The sequence below is a fragment of the Ipomoea nil genome, unplaced genomic scaffold (genome assembly GCF_001879475.1).
Source record: "Ipomoea nil cultivar Tokyo-kokei standard unplaced genomic scaffold, Asagao_1.1 scaffold3069, whole genome shotgun sequence".
Classification (NCBI taxonomy): Eukaryota; Viridiplantae; Streptophyta; class Magnoliopsida; order Solanales; family Convolvulaceae; genus Ipomoea; species Ipomoea nil.
This window is the reverse complement of record NW_017619497.1, coordinates 10,132,665-10,160,624: the sequence shown is the minus strand read 5'-3', so window position 1 is coordinate 10,160,624 and position 27,960 is coordinate 10,132,665. Positions and strand designations below refer to the sequence as shown.

The window sequence follows — 27,960 nt, the reverse complement described above, 5'->3', positions numbered from 1 at the left end:
ATTCCATCGCATAAATTAAAGTCAAACATAACCTATATATTGGGTAATTAGAATGCATGGAACCTAATCTCTTGTGCTTGTTCTAAACTGTTTGAGTTTGATGACAGGCACAGCAAATCCACCAAATTAAAATTGTTAATTATGACCCATAATCTGCATTTTTTAAATACATTTGTTGGGCTGTATATTTATAAAAAAAAAAAAAAAAAAAAAAAAAAAAAAAAAAAAAGGAAATCCACAATAGACAAAGTACAGTATCATTAGATTCCAGTTGACTTACAAATAAGTACTTATTATATTGATGACAAGTTTTTCTGTACCAAATATTTTGGCCTTCCATGGGGGACTGGATGCAAATGCAAAGATGCTAGTCATTAATCATAATCAACAAGTTGACCTTCCCTTTTTCTATAGGAAAGTGGAGATGATGCTATTAGTCAAAATGATCAAGTTGAATATAAATAATAATAATACAAATCCACATCTTGATAAATGATCATCATCATCATCTATCATCTTGCACACATTCAAAACACCAGTGTGTTTGGGTCCGTTTGTAATGGTTCATATGCCTGAAACAAAACCAATGAAGAAAATAATTCAGTCCATCGTAGTTGAATAGCCGAGATAACACTTCATCAACTATTCAGATATTGGGTGCCTTGGGTGTCGATGCATTTTATCAAGTATTTTTTATAATAGGTGTCTTTGTAAAAATTTGATCAAAATCGGAATATGTCAGATTGTCAGTAGACACTGTAAGCAAATTGGGAAAATAAATAGAAAGGAATAGTACTCCGTAATAATTAGTATAAACAAGCAAATAAGCACATGATCCCAGTCAAATCTGTAACAATATGGTGTTAGAGCATGTAACTTTGGCTGTTGCTCAGTTCACATAACTGCAAGTCTTGAACAAATATGGAGATCACACTCTATTGAGTGCAGAGATTGCGGGGCATTGTTATTACTACTACTTTTTTGTTTCTTTTCCTCTTTGGTTTCTTATACGCGGTAAAATTTACCCTTCCAATAAATTATTAAAAAAAAAAAAAAAAAAAAACTAAAATATCTCCTGTTATAGCAATAAAATGTCCAAACTATGACCCTGACTGAATAATGGACCATAGGCTTGCTTCTCAAATGTTAAGAATGCTATGGTTTCCAATTAACATTTCACCTTCACGCTATGAAGGAAATGGGATCACTCGAGAACACAAAAGTTAGTCACTTTATTGTCAGTTTACTCCGGGAGGTGTTTATAAGCAGTAAGTGGAGGTAACATAAGCATAACATACCATAATTCTGGTGAACCATTGTGAACTTATAAATGGCCTTCATGAGGGATCCAAATTTCATGGACTTCAATGGCCCCATATGTCTGTAACAAGAGAAATTTCAAGATTCAGTTCCAGGAATCTGTAGTGAAGTGGACAGCCTTAAAGAAACTTTTCCGTCTTTTTGATTTTCTTTACAAAACAACACCATTCCTATGAAAGGTATAATTTTTTTACTGGTAAGCTTTGCTAAGTGAATATGGACAAAGCACATAAATTTACTCACACAATCTCTGTGTACCGTAGTCTCCATGCTGGGAAACCCAGGTGGCATCTTGCAGAAGCATAAACTAGTAAGAGATCAGGTTCTGGTCCACAACAACCTGTAACATCCAAGAAAGTAAGAATATTAAGGTATCGTAAGGCAAAATTAATCTAGAAAGAAGGAAATTATCTGAAAATTATATAGTATGTGAGGGAATGTCACACACAACAGACCAATAACTCTCAGTGCTTCAGTCATGTCTGACTCTGTAATAGTGTGCTTCTGCAAATTTGTGCCAGTATAATGCTTGACAAAGAGGAAATTAGCTGCTTTGCCCACTGCATGTTTTCCATCAGCTAATGAGACAAACTCCAGATTATTATACTTGTGTAAAAGTGGAGTGGGCAAAGAAGTTCCCTGCACAAAGCAATACAATATTATTTGAGCTGCCACTCCAATGCAACCTTAGCAGGAAAAGAGCACACATTTTATGTTGAATGATCTGTCTTTTTTCTTTTCCTGGTACAAAAGATATCATAATTAAGGCTAGCTCCTCACAAACACATGACCTCTGGTGTCATCCTCTAGCAGAATTCTCATCTCATCAGGGGGTAAATTAGATGTTGAAAATTTTCACTTCACTTTCAGTTGTGTTGAATCTTTTTCCTGTTTTTGCTTGTTCATTATCAAGTATGGGTTCATTGCCTCATATTATAGGTATGTAACATTTCTGTTCACGGTGAGTTCTTGATGTCCACATTTAAGTAAAGGCTGCACGATGAATGCCCAAGGGACATTGACAACAAGGACAATATATGTAATAGGACAAGACTTTAACTAGCTCAACTTATACTCAGATTTGGCAAATTAAAAAAGATAATATATACTACGTAGAACTAAAAACTATGATACACTGGTAGTCTAATCATGCTAATTGGGGAACTCAACCTCATAGAACTTTATACGGCTCAACTCCTCCTTGATGGCTTCTTTGGACTGCTTTAGCACTCCTGCAACAACAAAAGAGGGGCCATAGAGATATAGTCTGAAGTTCATCTAGGAGCACATGAATATGGATGTAGTTGTCTTGTCAAATCAACATACCTTCACTATCATAGAGGGAGACGTTCTTTACACCAATAGTTGCAAGAAACTGCAGAAGTTCAAGAACTTTTGAAGTCTCTCGAGCTTCTTCGCAGTCTATAACAACTGCCAAGTGCTGAATTTTGCTGATATTTAGAGATTTGTAACTCTTCCACAAGCCATTAGAGATAAGAAAACTCTCAATGGTTTGGGCTATGTCCAACACAAAGTACCATATACCAACAAAAAAATGTATAATAAGCCACAAGAAGTGAAGTCCAAGTTTGCCACACTGCAGAAACACATGAAAGGAAGTCATTCTCCATGCAATTAGAAGAACAAACTGCTCAGCATTTATCCTCCTAAAGCTAAGGCCTCATTCCATAAGTCATAGCTTAGCAAGATAGTCAAGGGCAAGATTTCTTGATTCAAATTGTGGGGTTATGTGATATTTCATGATGAAGAGCTCAACAGCATGCAGAAGATAACTTTTCCAGTTCTTTTGTTTGATTAAGATTGAACAAAAGTACATGAAACCAAAAAACATTGCTTCATATGCCACTCATGATGCGGCATGTTACCATTTGCTAATTAGGATGGTGAAGTCAAACGGAGATGGTGGCAATGCATTTATTCACATGGAGGGGTTCACATATGGATGGTGTGCCTGGAATGATACATGCTGAGGAAGTCTTATTTTATTATATTACATAGTTTAGATATTAATAAATTACTAAATACGGAGTAGTTATTTAGAAACTAATAAATAGTTATTTAGAAATTGCTAAATAGTTATTTAACTTATTATTCTTAGTCTTCAAATTAGTTGAGGTAGATTAGTTATTTAGAAATTACCAGATAACTATTCTTAGTTTAGGAACCTTTGTAATCAACCCTATAAAAGGGAGTGTTATTTGGAATAATAGAACAAGCAAAAGTTTAATCCCAAAAAGGGTCTAAGGGAGTTTTGGGTCTCAAGCAAACCACCATGCTATACAAATCTAGGTTAAAATGCAGGAATGGGAATGGTGTAGCCAACCACAACTAAACTGTGATTAGTGCTTAGTTGACTTTAGGTTGAATGAAACTCTCAAATCACATCTAGACATCTAGTGTAGTTGGGTCATCACTTCACCTGTTACCAAACTTGGTCCATACCTGCAACAGATAAGTTTATTACGGAGGCACAAATCTTTACTAGTGTAAGATATTTATTTCTGATCATCAGGCATCATTCATTCATATTCTTAAAAGAAATTATCTTGTTATTAACTTAACCCATATCTGCAAATTTACAATCCTTGGACATCATAAGTTCACAAAGATTACAACTTGAACAATTCTCACATTAACCAGGCCTCAAGAATCTAGTGAATTAAAACAAGAGAAAATATTATTACCCAAGAAGTCTGCTTTAAGAACTTTAGCAGCTTTTCTCCCAAATCCATTACCCTGCAAAATGTTTTAAAATGTCAGGAACAGAAGAGCCTTGCACTTATTTGCTATTAAACCACAAAATACAATCCAACTAATACAAGGTTCTGTGTCTAACATTAACTCATGATTCCGAGCCAGTAAGACTACAAGATTGGAATCAAGCTTTGGCATTTCTGCTGTGCGAAGGATCTTAATAATTGCTAAATCAGGAGACTAGCAACTACATAAAAAGTTCATTCAATATAGCAGTAGTTCTAAATTCCCCACAACAAGCAAAACCAAGAAGATTCATAAACAGGGTGCATGAATCACATTTATTAAATATATATACATAAAAAAAAATAGTTGATGAAAATTAAATTTTTTCAATTTTCAGGGAAGAGGCTTCAGGAGCTGGGAGAGCGAAGAACGAAAGCCAGGTGGAAAACAAATCACCTGAGTATTTGCTGGTTTTAAGGAGGCTTACAATGCATGACTCAATACTCTCTCTCGCTAAGTGAATGAAAACCGTAGAAATACCCAACCCAATCCAACCCGTCATGGCCCGCCCAACTGCCAGCCCGTTAATACACTGCATTAGCTAATTCAGATGAAGGTTTAATTTTTACGATAAATTCGCCGTAAACTGTACAAGTTAATAATAAATTACGGAGTAATTAATTAATTAAAACTCACCAAGCAGGTCTAATGGCTCGAGTTTACAGCTGTCAATTTCGCGAATCACACTGACTTCACCGTTTGAGTCGTTGATATTCAGCTTCAGATAGTGGTCGATGAGCTCCTCGTCCGTTGGACGGAACCTGTCACACTGACTTCACCGTTTCAGCCGTTGATATTCAGCTTCAGATAGTGGTTGATGAGCTCCTCGTCCGTTGGACGGAACCTGTACCCCACCGGCAGTGAGTTTAGCGACGGCAACGCCGTCGATCTTTCCAACGGAAGTACGGCCATCGGTGACGCTTGAATATCGAGAGAAGAAGAACGGGGGAGAAAGAAGAGGAAAGCTGTATATCTATGTCAGGAGAAAGCATGTACATACAGGTATGCTGCGACTGGCGACTAGGCGATGCAGAGTTGCGGCGGACTAGCCTTCTCTCCCTCCCGGCTGAGACAGGCGGCGGTCAGCGGCGGACTCCTGGCGAGTGCTTGTTTAGTCAAGGCTAAGGTGAGAGAAGAGAGTGACAGAGTGTTACTGTGCGTTTGTGAATTTACCTGGTTAGGATTTTTTTTAAATAATAATATGTCCCGTCAAAGCCCGCGGCCCATCAGGTCTGTCCCGCCTAAGCCTATGGCCCGTTAAGTCAGTCCTGTCAAAGCCCGTGATCCATACGGAAGGCAGTCCTCTAACATTTCAATCCAGCTTTTGTGCCGGGGCGTGTACCCAGCCCGTTTTGACGGTTGCAACAACTGCCAATTTGAGCCGGGTTGGACTCGATCACTGAAATAAAAGTAATATTATCCAAATTCCCTAGATTTTCTCCCAAAAAAAAACTTATATTAATCTTTCAAATGGTATATACTCTGCACCACGGCGTGCATAGCACTATGCCCACTGCACCTTTCAAAACGATGTCCGTTTGAGAGGCGCGGTAGGGAGTTGACGTGATTATGTGTATTTGTTCATACAATTATGTGTATTTTTATACAATTATGTACATGTTTTTTATACAAATATGTACATTCGAATCAGGAAATTTTTAAAAAAGTATGTATATTTTAGTATAAAATTATGTACATTTTTTAACATGAGATATTTTTTAAAGAAAATTAACCACCAACACAAGGCAGTGAAAATATCAAAAAATAATAATAATCTGAAACAACGTTGTTTTGCATCAGGGCGCACAATGCAATGCGCGCCTTGGTGCACGATATAAATTGCCCTTTATTTGCACGTTTAAATTTTTAATATTGACATATTTATAGTGGCTTATATATATACTCCGTATATAAGTAAAATAACATATCATTGCCCGCCAAATCAACAAGTAAGCTTTGAGTGTACATAGTAAAACTCTTAATAAACTTATTTTTAAAAAACACGTCATTTTTCTTAAAGCAAACACCAAAACGAACTTTATTCATAACAATTCAACACCAAAACATTATGAATAAAAGGCGGTGGATTATTAATCCACTCCATACTATCTAACATAGAACATGCATCTCGAGCTAACACTTGAGTGACACGGTTTGTATACTGTTTAACAAAAAGGAAATTCAAGCACTATTAAAAATAGTTGAATTTCTTTTAATATCATCAACTAAGAACCCCAACACATCAAAGTCAGATACTCCACAAACAACTAATACCTCTTGGGCATGGGCTGACCACTTGATCCGAGGTTGAATACAAGACCATTGGTATTCAACCCATTAATAAGAGTTTAGGACTTCACACTACTCTTATATTTAGTTGTCATTGGAGTTCTATAATCGATTCTGTAATTTCTTATATTTCATTTACTTTATTGATGATACACAAGTATTCATATATATGGTATTCATTATATAATTCAAGATGTTAATTACATATGTTTTTCTTTACGTGCACTTTAGTATTCTCTTAAACACAAAATATTTTGTATAAGTTACGGAACTCAAAAAATTTGCACCAACAAATAAATATAATGAATTTACAATAATATAAATATAAATAAATAAATAAATATGAAATATATAACAAAATATTGTAATTGAATTGTATTTATTTTTTATCGAATAAAGAAGAAAATAATTGAAAATTAAGATTGAGTGTGATGCAGGACTTTGTTTAGTCGGAAACAGTCCGAGTTGAGAGACCATACGGGAGAGACTTGGAGAGGAAGAGATTCCGTCAATCTCGGAGCTTATTCTCCCATTTCCGATCACAAAGAACTGTACCTCTTGCAAGGTTCGTCAAAATCCCGGCTAAACCTATTCCCCTCTCTGTTATTGTTATTTGTGCTTTCATTTGCAAGATCACACATACTTTATACAATCTCCAACCCTAATTTTTTACTTGTAAATCTCCGTTTTATCAGATTATGATGGATATCGACTTCGCCGAGTATCGGTTGAGATGCCAGCTTCGAGGGCACGAAGACGATGTACGTCATTTTGCTCATTCGCTCTCTCTCAGTACACTTTCAGAGACTCAGCTCAGTTGTTTATTTGTATTTTTGTTGTTTTGTTTTGCTTCTTTTTAAGTTCACGTCAATATGAAGAATAAATCACACCAGATTTCATTTCAGCTTCAGTAAACTTCATATATATTGTTTAATTTAGGCTAAACTCCCTGGATTGCAATAGGACTATAGTGATTTGTGAGTTCTAATGCAAGTTGACTTGGTTTGAATTCCATGTGTTGAATTACTAATAATAGGTGCAATTGACACAATGTCCATGACATAGACAATTATTATGCATTATCCTCTGTAGGGAATGATGGGAAATTCTATGCAGAACCTAACTGCTCTTGTGCTACTATATATTGACTTAAATGCAATTCTTGATGTAGAGAAATATAATTGAGAAAAAATGATGAGTATTCACTTTGTTGTATTTGAGATACAAGGATACACCCAATCAACACTTATGAATGCTTAACATGGCTAGGGATCATCTAGCACATTCTTCATATGTTTTCCATTTAACACATGCTAAAGCAATTTTATTTTGAATTTCATTCTTTACATGCAACACTAGGTTCGTGGTGTATGCATATGTGATAGTGTTGGTATTGCGACTTCATCAAGAGATCGAACTGTTAGGCTCTGGTCACCTGATGGATCAAACAATCGTGACTACACTCTGTCAAAGATATTATTGGGCCATACTAGCTTTGTGGGGCCGTTAGCTTGGGTCTCTCCTTGTGAGGAGTTTCCAGAGGGCGCAGTTGTTTCGGGAGGCATGGACACTCACATTTTTGTTTGGAATTTGGCAACTGGGGATAAAATTCAGGAACTAAAGGGTCATAAGTTGCAAGTTACTGGCATTGCATTGGATGGCTCAGATGTTGTGTCAACTTCTGTTGATTGGTAAGTTGACTAAGTTGTGTTTTAATCTTTTTCTATAGTTTGTTTGGCCATTTTCCCACATTCTGGAGCTAAATGTAACCTCTATTTTTTTTGGGGTTTGCATATGGGATCCATTCCATTTTAGCTCTCTTAAGTGTCCAACTTATATTATTACTGTAATTACGGAGTATTATTATTTTAATTAAAGCTTGCATTGCAGTACATTAAGACGATGGAGGAAAGGTAAACAGATTGAAGTTCTGGAAGCTCATAAAGCACCTATTCAAGCAATTGTTAAGTTGCCTTCAGGAGAGCTTGTAACTGGTAGGGATGGAAAATTGTCTCAAGTTTTTGCATTTGAATTCTTATTGCTTATGTTTATGATCTGAATCAGTTAAATCATGTTGCTATGCCTCTACACTAATAAACATTTGCCCCTCATAACATTACATTTCTAAAAGAATGCCCCCCCCCCCCCCCCCCCCCCCCCCCGGGTGGCATTACCATGTTAGAAATAAATATGATAACCTTAATAATAAAATAATCTTAATCATTATGGTGATTAGGTTCAAGTGACATGACCTTAAAGCTTTGGAAGGGAGCCACATGTGCACACACTTTTGTTGGCCATACAGGTTTGGCTCTGTACTCTTGTCTATGGCTTTAATGTTGGATGGGAATGGCATCTATTTTTGTATCAAACAACATTACTGAGTCAACCCTTGATTGGATGTTCTAATTTAGTTTGTTGATCTCTGGTTATGCGTGGATGGTATTTTGCAGATACAGTTCGAGGCTTGGCTGTGATGCCTGATTTAGGAGTCCTCTCTGCATCACATGATGGGTATGCTTTGCTTTCTCTTTGGTTTGTGCTATTTAATGAAGCATGCTCAGTTATCCTTGGTGTAAACACTTGTAATTTTTTTATTTATTTTTTTATTTTTTTATTTTTTTATTTTTTTATTTTTGTGGAGGAGGCAGTTAATTATTCTCTGAAGCCATAAAGGGGTCTTGGAATCTTGAACTCTATTTCTGTGCTTTTATTTTATTTTATTGTATTTTATTGTATTTTTATTAACTCTTGCCTTGAAGAGATGATTTATTATTGGTGCAATTCACTGAACATCGGTAAACCCAAATTTAATATGATAGAAGCATTTCCAATCTTCTCCAAGAACCTCTTTGTGCATTTGGTTTGGTCCTTATTAAGATGAGTCCTTTACAATACGGTTAATATAATCTAAGGTTGTGTATATTAGTTAATGTGTCTTTGATTGTATTTTCTGATCTGCAAATGCATTTATGTGTATTAGCACCGAGGATCTTGTTATTTTGTATCTTCACTTATCAGCATTTTTTCATATTTACTAATTACTATCATTATGTAATGACAGCTCAATTAGGCTGTGGGCACTTAGCGGTGAAGTATTGATGGAGATGGTTGGTCACACTTCTATTGTATACTCTGTTGATGCTCATGTCTCTGGGCTTATTGTCAGTGGAAGTGAGGACGGTTTCACTAAGATATGGAAAGGTAATTTTAAAAATATTTTAGTTATTATAGATATCACATGTAATTTACAAAGCATAGAGAGTAACATTGTTCTATAATGGAGTATAATATTTCCCTGTAACATTTTCTTTCTTTCTTCATCTGTTGCAGATGGAGTTTGTGTCCAGAGCATACAACATCCTGGATGTGTTTGGGATGTCAAATTCTTGGAAAATGGTGATATTGTGACTGCATGCTCTGATGGAGTAGTGCGTATATGGACAACACAGCAGGATAGGATTGCTGACCCTCATGAACTTGAGTCATATGAGAATCTACTTTATCAGTACAAGTGCAGTAGGTGAGATACCTAAATTTTGTTAATTGTTTTTCCTGTGATGCAGGAGCTTTTTTATTGGTTATTCATTAAATTGGCTAAGACAATCAGATCCTTTGCCTCACTAGTCACTAATCTGTTTGAGTGAATTTTGCTGAACTTTCTAGCGTCCCTAATATATTCCATGGCAATACTTCATCTCTTATGTTTTTTTTGGATTCTAACAATTTGTTCAATTTTCCTTTATGAAATTATTATCTCTGCAGTGTACCGAGTGTCAAGTTTCTTAAAATAATGCTCATTAAATGTTTCTTTGAGAGGAGTATATGAAACATTGCTTTGTAGACAATTTATATTGGTTTGCATAGATACCCGATTCATTTTTTGGAAATATGGATTCTGCAGCTTCTTTGCATATATACAGGCTTTTAGAATTCAAGTTCTCTAGTCTCGGGTTTAGAAGTCACTTAACTGATATTGGTTCTGGGATATGAAAAATGATTACTAGATGCAGACTCTAAGAAAGATGCATCTCTTTTTGTCTTAGGAAGAGAGTTGGAGGTTTAAAATTGGAAGATCTGCCAGGGCTGGAAGCTCTGCAAACCCCAGGTTATATTTCAGTTCTGTTGCTTTAGGAAGTTTTTATGTTCAAATATTGATTAATTTGAATTCTTACATATGTTTCTTTTACTCTAATTCATTTTTTAAGTTACTGAACAGGCACTAATGATGGGCAGACAAAAATTGTTCGGGAAGGAGACAACGGCGTAGCATATGCATGGAATCTGAGGGAACAGAAATGGGATAAAGTAAGATCCATTCTCTCATAGATGAATACTCAAATTGTTGGTCTACTAATTGTTTCTTTAATTTATGTCTGCTTTCCCTGTTGCCTCCTTCTAGATTGGTGAAGTTGTTGATGGGCCTGATGATGGCATGGCCCAGCCTGTGCTTGATGGAGTTCAATATGATTATGGTTAGTATTTTTACTTGAAACTTTTTTTCCCCCCTGCCTTTCTGGTAACAATGCAAAAGGAATTGTGATTTTCTTTTGGGGGGATCTTGATTGGAAAGCTTGAACATCTTCTGTTTTTCTATGTTGATTCTTCAGCATAGTTTTTGTTTTGATTTTCAATAACAAATCCATATTTTTTTCATTCAGTGTTTGATGTTGATATTGGTGATGGTGAGCCTGTTCGTAAATTGCCGTATAATCGCAAAGGTATCTTCCCAGGCCTCATAGCTTAATGCGTGTAGTTTCTACTGAAATTCAAGCCTGCTTTTACTAAAAGAGTGATTCCAGTTCCAATTTTTGGATTTTTTTTCATCCGTTTTTAAAATTTATTTTATTGAAAATATTATTATGAAACGATATTTTTTGGTTTATTTACAGATAATCCATATACTACTGCTGATAATTGGCTACTGAAGGAGAATCTCCCTCTTTCCTATCGTGAGCAGATTGTCGAATTCATACTACAAAATACTGGACAGAAAAATTTTACTCCGGATTCATCATTCCGTGACCCCTTCACTGGTGGTAAGTATAATTTTGATGTGTCAGCTATTTGACATCAATTAATTGAATCCAGTTGGCCCTAATTTCTCCTTTCCCATCCCTATCTTTTCCTCAGAATAATTCTTACATTTCTTTATCATTTCAGCCAGTGCTTATGTTCCTGGAGAGCCTTCAAAAGCTCCTGGTTCGTTTCATAGCCACTGAACCTTCAATTTTGAATTGGTTTTCTGTATCTCTGTGATAATTAAGGTTGATTTAGAATTATCTTCATTGTGGCTTAACAACAGCTGCTGCAGCCAGACCTACTCTCAAGCACGTCCCTAAGGTAATAATATTTTCTCGCTGAGACTTTTACTCCTATGATTAGGGCTATTCTCTATAATGTTTTTGTCTAAGATATACATATTGATTCTTCCAGAAAGGGATGCTTGTATTTGATGCAGCACAATTTGATGGGATTCTCAAGAAGATTTTGGAATTCAACAGTAGTTTACAATCTGACTCGGTAAATAAACCTAAATTTGAAAACCGCTTTATTTTCCCATGTATTTCAATTTTTACAGTTTATAATTATCTTGACTTGCTCTTGATAAATGGTTCTTTACTGAAGGAGAGAAATAGTTTGTCAATAAATGATGCTGATCTATCAAGATTGACTGCTATTGTTAAAATTCTGAAAGATACATCGCACTATCACACCAGTAGATTTTCAGATGTTGATCTTGCATTGGTTCTGAGGTTGCTTAAGACATGGCCACTATCAATGCTATTTCCTGGTAATCATCTCATTCTAAAGTTAATGTTTCCATTAGAACAAGTACTAAGAGATTTCATGGGTGCAGTCATGTTCTATGCAATTCTTGTATTATTGATGTTGGAAGTTCCTCCAACTCTTTCACATCACATGTGAGGAGGGTTTTTTTTTTTTTTTTTTTTTTTTTTAATAAATAATTATGGTATTAGTTAATTTTTCAGAGTATTTTTATTATTATTATTATTATTATTATTATTATTATTATTATTATTATTTTTCAAAAACCTCTCGTTAAGGTTTGATGACAGGTTCTATTATTTGCTTCTTTCTTTTGGCAGTTATTGATATCTTGAGGATGATAATTTTACACCCCGATGGGGCAAATACCCTACTCAAACATGTCAACCACGATGGTATCTGATTTTCTTTCTAGTAATTTTTATACTGTTGCTTATGCTTATTGTAGAACTCTCATTTGAGGTTGGCAATTGCTTTAGTCCTTTATTTGTTTTCACCAGATACACTCATTGAGTTGATCAAGAAGGTCACTGTTAATCCTCCCCTCCCTGCAAATCTTCTAACAAGCATCCGTGCTGTGACTAATCTCTTCAAGAATTCGTTGTTTTATGATTGGTTAATAAAACACCGTGGAGAGGTTAGTATCCTTCCCTGAAATAAATACTCCGGTAATTCAAAAATTTAAAATGTTGATCAATTTGATTTTCAAATTCATGCCATGGTATGCAAGTGTGAACCTGTTGGTTACTGGGTTGAGGTTTTCTTCTGTTTGCTTGTTGCTTCCACTTTTAATTTATTCTTCCTGCATATGCTGCTTCTTTATTGATTCATTTTCAAAGAAAAGATGGGTAGCAAGTGATGCTAAGAACATGCTCCATGTCATTTCTTCTGTTAGGATTTCAGTGGTCAACTTGGCAACTTCTTCTTAAGATGTTTATTAGCTAGTAGCCTAGTACTGTTTGTGCCGTTACATTTTATAGTTTTCATGTATTGAATTAACATATATTTTTTGAATGTTCTGAATTAACATCTACTGTGCCTGGTCAATTCTTTTTGTAGATTCTAGATGCTTTCTCAAGCTGTTATCTATCCTCAAATAAAAATGTACAACTTTCTTATTCGACACTGGTACTGAAGTAAGTATTGCAACATCTATTTTTGAATTCGTATCTTCATTGGATGTACTGATTTATGTTGTTTGCTGTCTTGCTGAACTTCTCCTCATGCTGCTCACCTATTGTTGTTTTTTAAAATTTTTTTTGGATCTTTAGCTATGCTGTTCTTTTGATTGAAAAGAAGGATGAGGAAGGTCAATCTCAAGTTCTTTCAGCAGCTCTTGAGGTATCTATTGTTCTACTAATTTCACTTTGTAATGACCTAAGCCTAGTTGTTGCATCCATTAGTACCTCTTCTCTCCCTCCCTCTATTTATTTTATATTTAAATTTAAATTTAGAATTTCCTTTCCAAAAGATTGCAGAAGAGGGAAGTGTTGAAGCTGATTCAAAATTCCGAGTTCTGGTTGCCCTAGGATCACTGGTATGATGTTTAGAAACACTTGTTCTTTAAAATGTGAATGGTCTAAATAAAAGTTGATCCTGTTGTTCTGTTGATTGATGATTCTTGTAATATAGCACTAAGCTAGCTTAATATGCGCGCCAAAAAAGTGCTGCCATTGCTTATTTGCTCTAAAACCATCATATTCTTGTGATACCTACTATTACAGATGCTTGATGGGGTTGTTAAAAGAATCGCATTAGACTTAGACGTAGAAAATATTGCAAAAGCAGCCAAGGCGGCTAAGGATCCAAAGCTGGCTGAAGTTGGAGCTGACATTGAATTGATAATAAAGCAGACTTGAATTGAAAACTGACTGTTTCACTGCCACCTGTCACTGGAAACTGCAAAATCAATTCAATTCTTTGACCAATGCGGGGATAACGCCAAGTGATTAAATGCTATCTCGGTGACTGCTGGCTAGATACAAAGAAGGCAACAACTACCCAAAGAAGCTTTTGGCATGAAAAGGAAACCTTACTATTTTGAGATTCATTGGGACACCAACGTATCATTGATATGTCAAAACGTCTCTGAAGTGCTTTGTGGGTTGCTTTTCTATTTCCTGAAATTCTACTTGGATTTGGTTCAATTACTGTTGCTAATACAGATCCTTTTCCTTCAAATTATATTATATATATAAACTAAAAAGGAGCTATTTTACTTGGAATCTCGATACTATCTTAAATCGTTCCCGTCTTAATAAGAAAAATATTACTTGTACTCAAGTGGAAGTATATATTTTTCTTACGGCGTTAGGTGAAAGGGAATTAAATAAGTAATATTTTTTTCCTTTTTTTTTTTTATTAAAAGGGACGTACATAATAATAAAGAAAAGAAAAAGCAGAGGGAGGGCAATCACGGTAATGAATTATATGAATAGTCATCCATTCATCCATGATTGATGACTGATGATTCTCTTCCTCCATGTTGCCTGCCTCCAGAGTCCAGCCTACCTCGGTTGAAACGATGTCGCATGCAACAACCCTGCGTTAAGTTGTACGTAAAATTATCAATTGAGTAGAGTAGTGGAGATCTACCGATATAGAAATAGATCCCCAATCCAATTCCATTTCCATTTCCATTTTGTCTCAGCTGTCTCTCTATCCGTCTGCGACTCCTCCATTCCCTCCAAACACTTTCCGCTTTTGGAATTCGGATCAACAAGTAGTAAGTGGCGCCATTTAGATCCCCGTCTATCCCTCTCTATACCTCTCTGCGCACACCCGCGTATCTTGTATGATTCGATTCGATCTTATTATTATCTGATCAGTGGTTATATACTTAGATCTGTATTGTTTATTATCTTTCCTTTCTGGATATCTGTTGAAATCTGGATCCGTCTACTTTCTCTTAGTTTGCTGATGGTAATACTAGCAATTGCTTCTCTTTGTAACTATTTATTATACAGAATCTGTCTTCTTCCTTTGAGTGTAAATTTGGTGTGGTTTCCGCGGAATTTTTCGAGATTTGTTAGATCGGTTGTTGGAAATAAACTTAACTCTAGCTAATAATGGATAGCTACCTTTTGTTGTGCAAGTCTGGAGCTGCTACACTGTTGTGTGTGTAGAAACAAATATAAGATGTTAACAAATAAAAAACCAAAGAATAATGGATGCACCAGTTCAGTTGTGATTTATGAAAATATATGAATACTGAGATTACCTGCTCAATGACAAGCAATCAGTCGATCAGTACTGGCCAGCATCGATATCACCTGAAAGCTTCAATGCCTGCCTTCAAACAAGTAAACAAAAGGAAAATAGAAAGCTAATTAGTTCAATAAGTAATGCAGTGGTTAAACATGCTTCTGGACCAGGTAAGGTTTGACGTTAGAACATATCATTGGATAAGAGTTTTCTGTTTTCTTTTAGCTGAAATCTTAGGCTGCATATGTGTAGCAACTTGGTTTGTAATTTAGTATATCACTATCGGTTGTCTAAATTTGAATGTTGGTAGTAATGAGCCTTAATATTTTTGTTCATGTTTTACTACTTTTCTTCAATTGTTTGTGTTTGAGCCAGCAAACTATGATGTCATTAATTGTTCTTGTTTACAATTTTTATATCTTATGATTGATGATGTTGTGTTTCTAGCCTATGGTGTTTTTTGTTAGTATTTTCACTTTGGTATTATGTGGATAATAGGTGCTTGATTAGAGGCTTTATGGACATGGATTGTGGGAGTGGTGAATCATTAGACGCGTCTTCTTCTACTGATGTAAATTGCGAGTGTGGTGATTTTGAATGCAATATCTGCTTTGACGTAGCTCATGATCCAATAGTGACGCTTTGTGGCCACCTTTACTGTTGGCCTTGTCTTTACCAATGGCTGCAAGTTCATTCACATTCCCATGAATGCCCCGTTTGCAAGGCAGTCATAAAAGAGGAAAGACTAGTTCCCATATATGGAAGAGGCAAAGCATGTTCTGACCCGAGGACGCGATTGATTCCTGGAATCAGTATACCAAACCGTCCTGTGGGACAGAGACCTCAAACTGCTCCACCTGTGGACACAAACTATTTCCGACAGGAAGAGTTGGACCCTATTGGGAATTTCATGCAGGTGCCAAGTGCGAGGTTTGGGAACTTAACATTATCTGCTCTTTTTGGAGCTATTCCTGCCCTTTTTAACCTTCATGTGAATGGATTTCATGATGCTACCGTCTATGGGGCAACAACTGGAGTTCCCTACCTGTTTTCAAGTTCATTTCACGGAGGTTATGCTCATGGATTTTATCATGCAGCCCCAGTAGATGGGACAAAGTTTTACTTGAAAATATTCTTCTTAATTGCTGGCTTCCTTTTAATTGTTTCTTTAATTTTATAGGCGCCACATACCACCTTAAGTTTAGCCTGTAGAATCGATAATTATGCAATTGTATATGCTAGTAGTATATCAGACCTCATAAACTTGTAAGGTCTATCATAGTAGCCTCTCTGCCCCATTCCTTTTCTCAATAACTAGTTGGCAGATCTTCCACGTTTCTTGAAGTTGTTGTATAGCTATGTAATCGAAGGATGATATATCAGTCTAAGTTGTTTGTGTTCTACTGCTGTATCGGGTCTCTCCGTCTCTATGAAATCCTATATGTGAGTGCAAATTTATCACTATAGTTGTTTGAATCTGTTGTTTTGGCATTATCATTTGATAGTTTATACACAAAATGGGTACACAAAAATGCAGCCAATGATGGAGATGCAAGTGGAATGAAGCCCCTATATGTGTGCATTGTTAATGGGCGAAAATTCTTGGACAGACTAAATTTATAACTCGGGAACTCTATGGATGAACTTCTATTACAAGGTAATATTTGTTCTATACTTTTTCTATCTGTTGCAGCCTAAAGAGTCAATACTCCACCACTAGAGTTCGATTATGTGACCTTCCCTCAAGAAGAGCTACAAAGGTGTCATCTGAGCACAAGATACTTGGCACTATGGATGAACTTTATTTAGTGTTTCTCCAATGTCAATATATGTATGTATTTCTAGGGTTTGGTGTGCACTTGTGAGTCAAAGGGATTATTTGCAGTCAACATGTCTGGGTTAGTTTGGTGTGTGCAACATCTAGTTGGTGAAAATTTCAATGCTCCACCAAACCTTTGGTACTATTTTCTACAACCACAAAATCAGAACACATGTTCTGTATCTGATCATGTTTACTGATTTCTTAGTATTCTTCATCAAAGCAAAATTGGACACAAACTCCGAAACGTTACGGTTACTACCTTTTGATATGTGTACTTTGTATTTGATTGGACACAAATTAAAAAAACGTGTAAATTACGGTTACTATCTTTTTGGTACGTATAGTGTTACTCTTTCTTCTTTCATGACAAATAAATGGGGGTGCAAACATTAAACAAAGGAACTACTAACAGTATCCGGGTAGGTATGCAAGATTGGAAACTGGTCAACATAGGGAGATAAACTAAAGGTCACAACAGCAATGTAGAGAATGTCAAATGTGTCTGCTTATGTTCATATTGCACAAACGACAATTTCCAATTCTTATAAGTCAACTCAGGCAACTACCAACTATAAATATGTTTAAAAAAATGTTTTTTTTTTCTCCAAAAAGGGTGAACAAATGGAGCATATCCCTTCCACTCAATAGGAATAAGGGTCAAATTAATCGGAAAGGGATTGAATAGAGGAATTTCCAAACATTTGGTGATCTCAGATGTGTCGATACTCGATATCAACGATGACTTATTCTTTTTATTTTGATGAATCATTTCTTTGGACGGAAGATTATGTAACCATTTACTTGAGATCTCACTTCTGAGAAAAAATTACATCTTCACAATTTTGTCTGAAGAATTCGCCACGATCGAACATAACGTGAAAATGCAATTTGACCACTCAACTAAAATAAGTGCAATTAGACCATTCAACATTGAAAAATTAAGCAATTTTTCCATGTGACTTACAGTGACAAGTTATCAACAAGTAATATAATATGATAGTATTATATTTGGGTAAAGAGCTTACCCAAGTAATACGGAATATAAAGAATGTTAACAAACCATACGTTTTAGATATAATATATGTTGAAAGGAACCAAATACTGCTTTTCTAATAATAGCCTTTTAGGAAAGAATTCTGCTCTTGTCTGCTCAAACCTTGCTGGCCTTTTTCTGTTTCTCCAAATCACTACTACGTATAGGATTCTATTATTGAAGTGGGAAAGCTCAAGATGAACTGTTCTCTAACTGAAAAAGGATTTCTCCTTTCTTTTCTCTATTCCTGTTAGGTATTCCATTGACTATTATTAGATTGTCTTCAATGGAAGTAGAGCAGCGAGCTTGTGATGATGAGATTGGCAATGGCAGACAGGTTAATGATGTTCAGAAATGGAAAAAGGTTGCCACTAAATGGAAGGATGAATCAAAGTTGGTGTGGCAGATAGCAGGACCAGCAATCTTAACTGCAGTTTCTCAATTCTCGTTTGGGTTTATCACAGCTGCCTTTGTTGGACAAGTTGGGCATGTTGAACTTGCTGCTGTCTCGGAGGTTCAGAATGTTGTTGAAGGGTTTGTCTATGGTATCATGGTAAATATGTTTCTCTGTCTTACCATCACAATTAATAAAAGAATAGTATTACTCCTTTGTCTATGGTATCATGGTAAATATGTTGCTGTCTTACCATCACAATTAATAAAAGAATAGTATTACTCCCGTGAAACAGAAATCTTGTCTTCTTTACTTTTCTGCCATTATTATTGTTTCTTGCTTGGCCTGTGACAGTTGGGGATGGGCAGTGCTCTTGAGACTCTGTGTGGGCAGGCAGTGGGAGCTTCGGAGTTCAACATGCTGGGGATTTACTTGCAGAGATCATGGATCATAACTGGAGTCACAGCCTTGTTGCTAACACCGGCCTATGTTTTCACTTCACCGATTCTGAAGCTGCTGAGACAGGACAAACACATATCTCATGTTGCGGGGAAATACGCGATTTGGGTGATTCCTCAGTTGTTTGCATATGCATTAAACTTCCCTATCCAGAAGTTCCTCCAAGCCCAGGCCAAAGTCTGGGTAATGGCCATCATATCTGTGGCTGCACTGGCGGTTCACGGGCTGCTAAGTTGGGTGCTCGTGATGAGGCTCGATCGGGGCCTGCTTGGAGCTGCAATTGCTGGGAATGTGTCTTGGTGGATTTTGATCATTGCTCAGATTGTTTACATAGTTTCAGGGTCTTTCCCTGATTCATGGACTGGCTTTTCATGGCTGGCTTTTAAGTCATTGTTTAACTTTGTGAAGCTGTCGCTCGCCTCAGCTGCAATGCTATGGTGAGTTATTCTAACTCGAGAAATCTAACCTGCAATCCTAATTCGCCCCGTTTTTGAACTGACCATTGTTGTGGTGGCAGCTTAGAGCTATGGTATTTTACAGCTGTGATTCTCATGGTTGGAGGCCTCAACAATGCTGCAGTTGCGGTGGACTCTGTGTCCATCTGGTTAGTAGGGAATGCACAACTTTATTTTCTTATACTTACATAGCAGTCAGTGCCACGTTTCGGTGGTGACAGGATGTTGGACTCGGCTCTCCAAGCCACCACCCAACATCTTGATTATATGTTCTTTGCTTAGTTTTAATTCCACTTCTTCATTCACACCATTTACCAATTGCATCGTTGTATGGATTCGACAGCGTGAACTTGCAGCTCTGGGCACTCATGGTTGCTCTTGGCTTCAATGCATCAGTCAGGTAAATGTTCTTTCGTCTGTGTGGTTTGACCCATGTACATTATAGCCGAGTTGAGTGATCCTAGCCCAATCTTAGTTTATACAGTCTGATTGTCTTGAGATTATCTTGGTATTGCAGTGTAAGGGTTTCAAATGAACTAGGAGGAGGCAATCCAGAAGCTGCAAAATTCTCAGTAAAGGTGAATGTAATAACATCTGCAATTCTAGGAACCATTTTCACAGCCATTGTAGCCAGCACAGTGAACCAGTTTCCCAGAATGTTCACAAAGAATGAAGAGGTGATGAAGGAGACCTCCAAGTTAGGCTATCTCCTAGCAGCAACGATCTTCTTGAACTCTGTCCAACCGGTCTTCCATGGTACGATCGATCCCCTCAAACTCTTAAGAAACTTCACAAGAAATAAAACAGTCATGACAGCGAAAAAAGAACAACAACAATTGCAGGGGTGGCTGTTGGCGCGGGGTGGCAGTTCCTAGTAGCATTGGTTAACCTCGTAAGTTACTATGTTGTCGGGCTCCCGTTTGGTGCACTGCTCGGTTTCAAGTTCGATCTCGGTGTTAAGGGCATCTGGTCCGCAATGCTGGGCGGGAGCGTGCTGCAGACACTCATCCTCTACCTCATCATTGCTAGGACAAATTGGCATAAAGAGGTAACCGAGTTTTTTCTGAGATGCCTATGTTTCTTTTTTTGAGTACTACTGACTCTGTTACAATGTAGTATCTGTTACTGCCTATGTGAGATGCCTATGTTTCTGAAACATGAAAACAATGTTGTTTTCCCAAGTTCTGAACAAGTGAATTTGAACCTCACACAGGCTCTTCAAGCTGAGGAAAGAGTGAGATATTGGGGTGGTCCAGTAGAGAATCAAGAATGCTTGGAGCAGTCTGAAGCACAGAGGAATGGGAATGAAACCAGATGAAGTATAGGGAAAAACAGGAACACAAACATTTTTTATTTTTTTTTTTAAATAGAAGTTTAGTGACAAACATAAATTTAGTACTCAGCAACTCTGCCATATTCTTAAAAATGTTGTAATGTTTTTGCAAAAGATTGGCTTTGCCAAGACTGGGATAAAAGTACAAAAGGTCCCAGATTGGTGTTAAGAGCCTATGAAATCCAATTGTTTCCAATCTGAAATCTCCCCATCTTATATGTAATGTCTCCGGTTGGTTTATCTTTTTTGTGTTTTTATTTTTTATTTTTATTGAGTAGGATTACAATGTGAGTTTTACTCAGAATGTACTTTTCGGTAGCGGTTTTAAACTTTTTTGTAAATAAAAAAATATTAGTATGAGCATAAATACTCATTACCACTAAAAATATTCATTAAAAATGCTGATGTGGCTCCAAAAAGAGTGGTGGAGTGGATAAAATATAATTCTGGTAGACACAAGTTGCATGAATAAAAAATATTAAAAACCAACTTTATCACAAAGCTGGAATAGCTCAGTTGGTTAGAGCGTGTGGCTGTTAACCACAAGGTCGGAGGTTCAAGCCCTCCTTCTAGCGCATCTTTTACCTTTTTGGCCTCCAGGCTGGAAAGACTCAAAGACCAACACATTTTTTTAACAATCATTTTGGATGCTAGATCTTACCACCTAAAGAATCAATGTTACATTGAATTTCAATTCCCAGCCAAAACAATGAGACCAAAAGGAGCAATGTTACATTGAATTTCAATTCCAAGCCAAAACAACGAGACCAAAAGGTTACAAAAGTTCAACCACCGAGTCTACATTTCATCAATATTGGTTCTAAATATGAAGTCTTCGCCCTCTAATTCCTCGTGGAAAAGAGACATGGATGGCTTTTCGCTGGCCTTGACGGGTTCATAGCTCTCTGAGGATCGCTGTCCCTGCAAATGGTGGACTCGTTTTAAGAACCAGTATCTGACAGCCCTCATATCCTAGATTTCTTCAAGTCAGGCAAAATATGATACAATGCAGGTTTATCCTTAAAAAGATCATCGCAATTTATAACTCAAAACGAAAATAAAAGATTAACCTTTTTCAAGATATAGAAGAAATAGTGAAATGTTTCTCCAAAAGTACTCCACTCGATAGACCAAGTAAACTCCGGGTCATTGAAGAAGCGCCGCCTGAAATGAGGCTGCCAAAAGAAAACTCACAAGTTAACTTTATTCAAGAGACTAACCGAGAATCATAATCTTGAACCATTCTACTCCGCTACCTGGCCAAAGGTGATGGAGATGAAGATTCCATTGGGTTTCAAAACTCTATGAACTTCTTTAAGCATCGCCATCACTTTATCCACTGTCGCAGGGTGGGGATTCCAGGGATCACCGCTGTCCACGAACAACACATCCTTCAAATCCAACACCACACATACTCTTGATTTACGAAAAAAGAATTCCACAACGAGCAAGATAAAGGTCGAAAGTAGTATTCACTCTACCATAGTTCCTTTCTCTATAACTACATCAAAACATTGATCCTCAAAGGGCAGATCTAGCATGTCTGCTTCCAGCACCTTAATTTCTGGTGGCATAAAAATGGGTAAAAAACGAGAAAAACATTAGAAATTTTACTGCTCTCAACACCCTTTTACAATACTTCTTCTGCATTAGAGAACATATAATTCATCCATTCATTAACTAAGCAAGTAACAATCACAAATAGTGCAAGAACAACCAAAAATTTTACCTTTATAGCCCTTTGATAGCAATCTGTTCTTCATCCTCTCCACAGCAATGGGGGATAAGTCAATGCAGGTGAGCTCATTAATACCATCTCTATACAGTTCTTCACACAACTGGGAATTCCCACATCCCAGCTCCAACACCTGATCAGCATAATTTCAGGAGAAGTCTCTTAAACCCTAAGCTAAAAATCAAAATTTATAGCAAATTCACAGAACATACAACAGAAAGTTCCAAGCTTGAAACATTATATAATTCATAAAAAGACTGGCAAGGAAAAGGGGTTACAGAAGAATCGGGTTGGATGTGCTGAAGAATGAGATGGCGGAAATGGGAGTAATCTTTGAACCATTCGTAGTGGTCTTCTTGAGCGAACCTTTCGTCCCTGAAAACGACCGGAAAACATAAATTCTTTTCATGGTTTGGGATAATTGGATGCATGGTTTGCAGATAGAAGAAGATGATTGAATTCCATGAAGCTATAGAATTTATTAATCTCACCAGTATTTTGGGTCGAGGTAGGCTGACGCAGTCGGAGGAACAACATCGGATTTCTGCAGCTCCGGCGGGTCCTCAGCTCGGTCCATTTTCCGTATCTTGGGGATTTTGGGTACTGTCTGTCTGTATTTGAGTAAAACCCTAAACCTTTGGACCCACTAAATCATTCAATTTATTTTATTTTTCTCTTTGTTTTACCTTTTTTTTTTTTTTTTTTTTTTTGAATGTTACTAACTCTATTACATTGTAGTATTTGTTCATTTCTCTTTGTTTTACCTAATAAAGAGTAAATTTCAATTTCAACCCACACTTCAAAATTTAAGGTCAAGGAGAAAGCAAAAAAAAAAGCTATAGTTAGGCTAACTCAAAAACATGGTTGCATTAGACGGTTAGGCGCTAATCGAGCAATAGAGTAGCATCTAATGCCTAGACGGCTAACTAAAAAAAAAAAGTACAGTGTGAAAAAATTAGTAAGGTCGAGTTGGCCAAGTTAACTCGGCTGAATTGAACGAGTTAACTCGGTCGAATTTGACCGAGTTCATCGCCAACTTAACTGTCGAGTTAGGCGCTTAGACGGCCGCCTAGAAAGAAAATCGCCACAGTCTAGAGGCACCTAGCGCCTAGGCTGATTTTTGCAAGAATGCTTGAAAAAGTGCTAGGGATTTGGAGATTTTTTAGAAGCCCCCAACAAGCTTGCCGGATATTTTGCACAGAGACATTTATGGCATCCCCGTCTGAGGAAGGTCAATGTGACTAATTAACTTAAGTTGTTTTAGCGAAAGTTACAAGTTCAACTTCAAGAAAGTAGTTTATTGATTTTTTGGTTTAAACTGATTAGCTATAAGTAATTTAACTAATTTATCTCTTTGTGGTATGTTTCCATCCTCACTCAATTTTTTATTTTTTTTAAAGGTGTAATAAATGCAAGTTTTACTTTAGTCTGGAGTTAATAGACTAATAATTTTTAATTTTTTTACTGTTATCACATAGCAACACTGCTGCAAATCTGTGGGTTTAATCAAGAATGACATGAGGATCCACATTAGTACATTACAACAACTGAATTATATTACATCCAAAAAATGGGAATACATAAAAATGCAGAAATATACACTCCAGTTGTGCATGAGCCGATGCATTGACTACATTTACTTGCTCTGCTATGGTAATTATATGAAACAATTACAGGAAGTTCATGGCCTCAGCCTCTGAAAACTCTCAAGTCTTATGGTGAAAACCATTGAAATGTCTTCAGCTTCATAGCTTCGGAGATGATGGCGAAGGAGAAGTTGGAGGCTTCAAGTCCTCGTACCTGCTCATCAGAAATGCAACGAGATTTCATGGAACTGGAAAAAGAAGACGATTCGGTAAAGTGGATTCATAGAGAGAACGTACGCAGTATAAGGTGAGAGGGGTCTTTCTTTCGATGTATTGACATGTAATGTCCCCTCGGGTTTTTCTGCAACTGGAGACACTGTTGGTGTGCTCGGTGAAGGTGAAGTAGGAGGCTTGAGGTCATCGTATCTGATAATGAGTGGATTAGTGAGATAAGCAGAAAGAAGCGAAGTTCAGAGGAAGATAAGAATTAGGCCATCCGTTAACTTACACGAGGTAGGGGGAATGGCGAGAAGGAGCAATAGTGGGAGGACCATTCGTTGGCACATTAAGTTGCACTTCAGCTTTGGAACGACTCTGAGTTGGAGTCGGGGAGGTAGGAGGCTTCAAATCTTCATAGCTGCAAGTATACATTCGATAAGAAGCTGGTAAAGACGTTACGATTAAAGAAAATTAAGTTAGCACGAGGAAATGACTTAACGCAGTGTAGGGAGACAACGGGCTTGTTTTCTGCACTTCTACTTTGGCCAAATTGGGATCAATAGCTTCAGCAGGCAATGAGACCTTATCAACAATTTTACCACCACTTGGAGGACTCGGAGTTGGGGACGTGGGCGGTTTAAGATCAGCATAACTGCAATAATAAACACGAAAAAAAAAAAAAGGGGGTTAATATGCAGGTGTCATAGTTGCCATCTGGTTTGTGAAACACAATATTAGTGGTGCTCACGCTGTATATGGAGAGAGAGGTTTTGCTTCTATTGCAGTTGCCGGGGTAGATTCTTTCTCCGTGGGGGTGCTTGTGATTTTAGGGATCGTGACAGCTGAAACAGCGGGCTGAGTTGCGCTACCTGGATCCTAGAAACAGCTCGAGAAAATAGTGCTATAAGTCAGAGTGAAATGATCACTTTCATAGCTTTATGCCAATCTCATATACCTTGGCTGGGGAAACCTTTTGTTTGGATGGTATCCTTGTGAGAAGGTCGCCCAACGGGGTTAATGGCGCTGTCGTCTCTGCAATTACTTCCACCACTTTGTAGTACGACACGGTTGGATTTTTCACCATAAACGCCATGAGCTCCGCGACCTGGTTTCATCAGTTAGAGCTATTCCAGTTATCAACCATTAAACAATAGCCTATTCCATCTAGACTGCAAATAGGAATTTGGAGAAAACCTGAAGGTTTGACACTTGCCCACCAAACAAAGTGTCTTCCCGAGAAAGAGTGATATTGTGAGTTTCCTTGTATGTATCAGTCGGTCGCTCCATTCCTCCAGGTCTCACGATCTGAAATAACAGGAAAAGCGTTATCAATAGTCAATATGTTTCCAGTTTACAAGCAAAACCCAAAGAACTCACAGTATGAGGAAGGCCACTGGCAAGAAGTGCTTCTTCTGCTCTCCTTTTCCAACACAGGACTCCCCAAAACAAACTTCCACACCGAAAACAAAGAGCGTTTAAAGACAATATAATCAGGAAGCAAACGATAATTACACATCACGGTAAAAAAAAAAAACTCCAAGAAATACTTCAGAATAGCTGCAGGAAACCCAAACTTGTTTGTTCCCAAAGACGTGAGCAAAATGAAGTGCCCGACTTTTGCAGTGGTTGCTGCAAGTAAAGAAGAAGCCACTTTCAAAACTATATATAGTCTGGTTTTAGCTACTCCAATCGAGTAATTCATCTTGGTCACTCATAAATTTGATTTGAGAAATCCACAACAAATGAAAGATCTCTGTAATACATCAAAAAACAAATCTTGCTTCTAAAGCCCGGCCAGTACTCTTTTACCTGCATCAATAAGGTTCTTTGTGGCCTGATAGTCAATTCGATACGGTCCAGTAATGTCAAATACCTCCTTCTCACTGGCACCGATGCAGCATATAACAGTTGATGCATTGCCCAAAGCAGGCACAATGTTGCTTTTCTCCAAGTCACACTCCACAATTTCAAGCCTCTCTATAGCTGGGCTAAAGATCAAATGTAACATACATGTGATTTCTATAGACGCATATATTCTCCTAATCCCTATAATTATTTATAGCCAGCAATTGTAACAGCTTTGTGTTGAAAACATGAACTATTTAAGTTCTCTTACGTGAAGCCCCTCCATCAGCCGCATTATCAAGCTTCATTTGCTTCACACTCTGTAAAAAACATAAAACAGAAAACAGTTTCCCGTTAGTAAACGAGCCCTACAAAATTGTTCACCAGTGGAGAAATTTTCCAGTTAGTAAACGAGCTCTAAATGTCACCGGTGGTAGGAAATCTTTACTTTCACAAGAGGCTCAGCTCTTTGGGCACTCCTAACACCAGCTCTAACTTGGAAGCCTAACTTCAGAAGCTCCCTGAAGGAAACTAAAACTTGTCAGAAGCTTATAATTATGACAAAAAAACTTAGACTGAAGCTAGCATCGAGTAATGTTCAACCTCACCGTTCTTGAGCCAACCCTACCAGTCGCCCCAGCAACAAAAACAACATTCCCATCTTTCAAGTTGACATCTTTGGATTCAGGTGCCACTGAGCTGAACTTTGTGGTTCCTTTCATGCATAACAACAATGTAAGATTTCCGAGGCAACACAATTAAGAAGATATAGGCCCTGTTTGAGTGTTTGGCTTATTTGACCATTATTAGCTGTTTGGCTTGGTTAAACAATCAATACGAGTGTTTGATTAATTAGCTTTTTGTAACAACTCCAAAATACTAAAATTCAAAAGGCAAAATCATTTTGCATGTATTCAGCTATCAATAGCTAATTTACCAACATTTTTTTAACAGTTAATGTTATCAACTAGTCTAACACACTAACCCAATCAACTAACAGCTATTTACCAAACACCCCCGTAGTTAACATCATGATCATTATTCACAAACCAGTCATGATCTTGCCTATTACCTTAGCATTGCATAAAAACATCCCGAAATACATAGGAGCTGAGTTGTATCATTTACATGAATGAAATTCCTTTACGGCATTTGCATTGTGAAATAATACCTGAAGCCTGAGCTCTGAAATCAAGAAATTTAAGCTTTCTGGAATCTGAGCATCTCTTAACGCTGTTGCAGGGCAGTGGCTTCACGGTTTGGCCACACAAGAATGGCTTCTCGGCGAACCCTCTCCGAGGGATTTTAGTTACCGCGATTGACTGCAGGCTGTAGAGTTCCATTCACGTTATTGATCGAGGCGAGAAGTGAAGGAATGATCAGTGGGGAAAATGAATAGGATTTTGATTTTCTGATTTTAGCTGTTGGGCTGGCAGACAAGAGTGGAGGAAGAAAGATGGTATCCACAGACAGCATATCTGCTGTGTACACGTAGCACCACCGGCAGAGTCAAAATAGCCAATGATATTTTTTTTGTTATAAAAAATAATCAATATTTCTGTGTGGCTTATGGCAATGAATGAAACTATGACAGTGTCGCGCCAATTGAACTAATAAAATCAATTTAAAGTGATATTAAAAAAATAAAATAGAACACAAATAATATTGGAGTGTAATTTATTTTTTTTTTATCAC

The 27,960-nt window shown here is 37.1% G+C and overlaps 6 protein-coding genes and 1 non-coding gene across 12 annotated transcripts; 4 read left to right on the top strand and 3 right to left on the bottom strand.

Annotated features, from left to right (window-relative positions):
- Positions 1–241: 241 nt before the first annotated feature.
- LOC109165245 (dehydrodolichyl diphosphate synthase complex subunit nus1) lies at positions 242–5,251 on the bottom strand. Of its 4 annotated transcripts, XM_019313927.1 has the most exons (9): positions 4,738–5,251; positions 4,498–4,633; positions 4,026–4,077; positions 2,647–2,917; positions 2,491–2,552; positions 1,776–1,959; positions 1,564–1,660; positions 1,299–1,381; positions 242–572 (listed from the first exon to the last, which is right to left on the bottom strand). In XM_019313927.1, the coding sequence occupies exons 3-9, from the start codon at positions 4,071–4,073 to the stop codon at positions 565–567; spliced, it is 753 nt and encodes a 250-aa protein (XP_019169472.1). In that variant the 5' UTR covers positions 4,074–4,077; positions 4,498–4,633; positions 4,738–5,251; the 3' UTR covers positions 242–564. The 4 variants fall into 4 exon arrangements, 3 of the variants coding, with proteins under 3 accessions (XP_019169472.1, XP_019169473.1, XP_019169471.1); XR_002051507.1 differs by lacking the exons at positions 4,498–4,633; positions 4,738–5,251 and adding an exon at positions 4,178–4,282 and having other exon boundaries at positions 1,564–1,687; positions 1,732–1,959; XM_019313928.1 differs by lacking the exon at positions 4,498–4,633.
- A 1,555-nt stretch (positions 5,252–6,806) lies between these two features.
- LOC109165239 (phospholipase A-2-activating protein) lies at positions 6,807–14,405 on the top strand. The gene is made up of 23 exons (XM_019313919.1): positions 6,807–6,955; positions 7,086–7,151; positions 7,750–8,081; positions 8,281–8,384; positions 8,627–8,695; positions 8,844–8,904; positions 9,455–9,594; positions 9,724–9,913; positions 10,437–10,498; positions 10,610–10,698; positions 10,793–10,865; positions 11,052–11,111; positions 11,283–11,429; positions 11,554–11,592; positions 11,696–11,733; positions 11,827–11,913; positions 12,019–12,184; positions 12,501–12,575; positions 12,681–12,817; positions 13,240–13,316; positions 13,452–13,521; positions 13,652–13,717; positions 13,905–14,405. The coding sequence occupies exons 2-23, from the start codon at positions 7,089–7,091 to the stop codon at positions 14,037–14,039; spliced, it is 2,280 nt and encodes a 759-aa protein (XP_019169464.1). The 5' UTR covers positions 6,807–6,955; positions 7,086–7,088; the 3' UTR covers positions 14,040–14,405.
- A 218-nt stretch (positions 14,406–14,623) lies between these two features.
- LOC109165247 lies at positions 14,624–16,795 on the top strand. Of its 3 annotated transcripts, none has more exons than XM_019313931.1 (2): positions 14,624–14,972; positions 15,883–16,795. In XM_019313931.1, exon 2 carries the CDS (start codon positions 15,902–15,904, stop codon positions 16,562–16,564), a length of 663 nt encoding a protein of 220 aa, XP_019169476.1. In that variant the 5' UTR covers positions 14,624–14,972; positions 15,883–15,901; the 3' UTR covers positions 16,565–16,795. The 3 variants fall into 3 exon arrangements, with proteins under 3 accessions (XP_019169476.1, XP_019169475.1, XP_019169477.1); XM_019313930.1 differs by having other exon boundaries at positions 14,636–14,905; XM_019313932.1 differs by lacking the exon at positions 14,624–14,972 and adding an exon at positions 14,979–15,102.
- A 1,482-nt stretch (positions 16,796–18,277) lies between these two features.
- Positions 18,278–21,083, top strand: LOC109165242 (protein DETOXIFICATION 33-like). The gene is made up of 7 exons (XM_019313921.1): positions 18,278–18,792; positions 18,988–19,529; positions 19,610–19,696; positions 19,891–19,947; positions 20,065–20,303; positions 20,390–20,595; positions 20,761–21,083. Exons 1-7 carry the CDS (start codon positions 18,526–18,528, stop codon positions 20,863–20,865), a joined length of 1,503 nt encoding a protein of 500 aa, XP_019169466.1. The 5' UTR covers positions 18,278–18,525; the 3' UTR covers positions 20,866–21,083.
- A 298-nt stretch (positions 21,084–21,381) lies between these two features.
- On the top strand, positions 21,382–21,455 carry TRNAN-GUU. The gene has a single exon. It is a non-coding gene; the product is annotated as a tRNA-Asn (tRNA).
- A 66-nt stretch (positions 21,456–21,521) lies between these two features.
- Positions 21,522–23,242, bottom strand: LOC109165246 (methyltransferase-like protein 13). Its single transcript, XM_019313929.1, has 7 exons — positions 23,107–23,242; positions 22,894–22,990; positions 22,610–22,748; positions 22,362–22,444; positions 22,137–22,271; positions 21,951–22,055; positions 21,522–21,801 (listed from the first exon to the last, which is right to left on the bottom strand). Exons 1-7 carry the CDS (start codon positions 23,190–23,192, stop codon positions 21,679–21,681), a joined length of 768 nt encoding a protein of 255 aa, XP_019169474.1. The 5' UTR covers positions 23,193–23,242; the 3' UTR covers positions 21,522–21,678.
- Positions 23,243–24,099: 857 nt separating this feature from the next.
- LOC109165241 (protein TIC 62, chloroplastic) lies at positions 24,100–27,767 on the bottom strand. The gene is made up of 14 exons (XM_019313920.1): positions 27,437–27,767; positions 26,869–26,980; positions 26,714–26,786; positions 26,537–26,585; positions 26,230–26,403; positions 25,968–26,049; positions 25,798–25,870; positions 25,615–25,725; positions 25,376–25,525; positions 25,169–25,296; positions 24,920–25,072; positions 24,710–24,838; positions 24,499–24,627; positions 24,100–24,415 (listed from the first exon to the last, which is right to left on the bottom strand). The coding sequence occupies exons 1-14, from the start codon at positions 27,606–27,608 to the stop codon at positions 24,361–24,363; spliced, it is 1,590 nt and encodes a 529-aa protein (XP_019169465.1). The 5' UTR covers positions 27,609–27,767; the 3' UTR covers positions 24,100–24,360.
- Positions 27,768–27,960: the final 193 nt, after the last annotated feature.

Coding starts and splice junctions, on each gene's coding strand:
- LOC109165239 (XM_019313919.1), top strand. CDS start 7,089: ATGATGGATATCGACTTCGCCGAGTATCGGTTGAGATGCCAGCTTCGA. Junction 11,914..12,018: donor GTAGTTTACAATCTGACTCG/GTAAATAAACCT, acceptor TCTTTACTGAAG/GAGAGAAATAGTTTGTCAAT. Junction 13,522..13,651: donor TTCTTTCAGCAGCTCTTGAG/GTATCTATTGTT, acceptor CCTTTCCAAAAG/ATTGCAGAAGAGGGAAGTGT.
- LOC109165242 (XM_019313921.1), top strand. CDS start 18,526: ATGGAAGTAGAGCAGCGAGCTTGTGATGATGAGATTGGCAATGGCAGA. Junction 18,793..18,987: donor GGTTTGTCTATGGTATCATG/GTAAATATGTTT, acceptor GGCCTGTGACAG/TTGGGGATGGGCAGTGCTCT. Junction 19,948..20,064: donor GGCTTCAATGCATCAGTCAG/GTAAATGTTCTT, acceptor TTGGTATTGCAG/TGTAAGGGTTTCAAATGAAC.
- LOC109165247 (XM_019313931.1), top strand. CDS start 15,902: ATGGACATGGATTGTGGGAGTGGTGAATCATTAGACGCGTCTTCTTCT.
- LOC109165246 (XM_019313929.1), bottom strand. CDS start 23,192: ATGGACCGAGCTGAGGACCCGCCGGAGCTGCAGAAATCCGATGTTGTT. Junction 22,445..22,609: donor GCTATCAAAGGGCTATAAAG/GTAAAATTTTTG, acceptor TTATGCCACCAG/AAATTAAGGTGCTGGAAGCA. Junction 21,802..21,950: donor TCTTCTATATCTTGAAAAAG/GTTAATCTTTTA, acceptor CACCATTTGCAG/GGACAGCGATCCTCAGAGAG.
- LOC109165241 (XM_019313920.1), bottom strand. CDS start 27,608: ATGGAACTCTACAGCCTGCAGTCAATCGCGGTAACTAAAATCCCTCGG. Junction 26,586..26,713: donor GAGCTGAGCCTCTTGTGAAA/GTAAAGATTTCC, acceptor TGTTTTTTACAG/AGTGTGAAGCAAATGAAGCT. Junction 25,073..25,168: donor CCTCTCTCTCCATATACAGC/GTGAGCACCACT, acceptor TTATTATTGCAG/TTATGCTGATCTTAAACCGC.
- LOC109165245 (XM_019313926.1), bottom strand. CDS start 4,233: ATGCCAAAGCTTGATTCCAATCTTGTAGTCTTACTGGCTCGGAATCAT. Junction 1,960..2,490: donor GCCGTATAAAGTTCTATGAG/GTTGAGTTCCCC, acceptor TGCTTTGTGCAG/GGAACTTCTTTGCCCACTCC. Junction 1,661..1,775: donor TGAAGCACTGAGAGTTATTG/GTCTGTTGTGTG, acceptor TGGATGTTACAG/GTTGTTGTGGACCAGAACCT.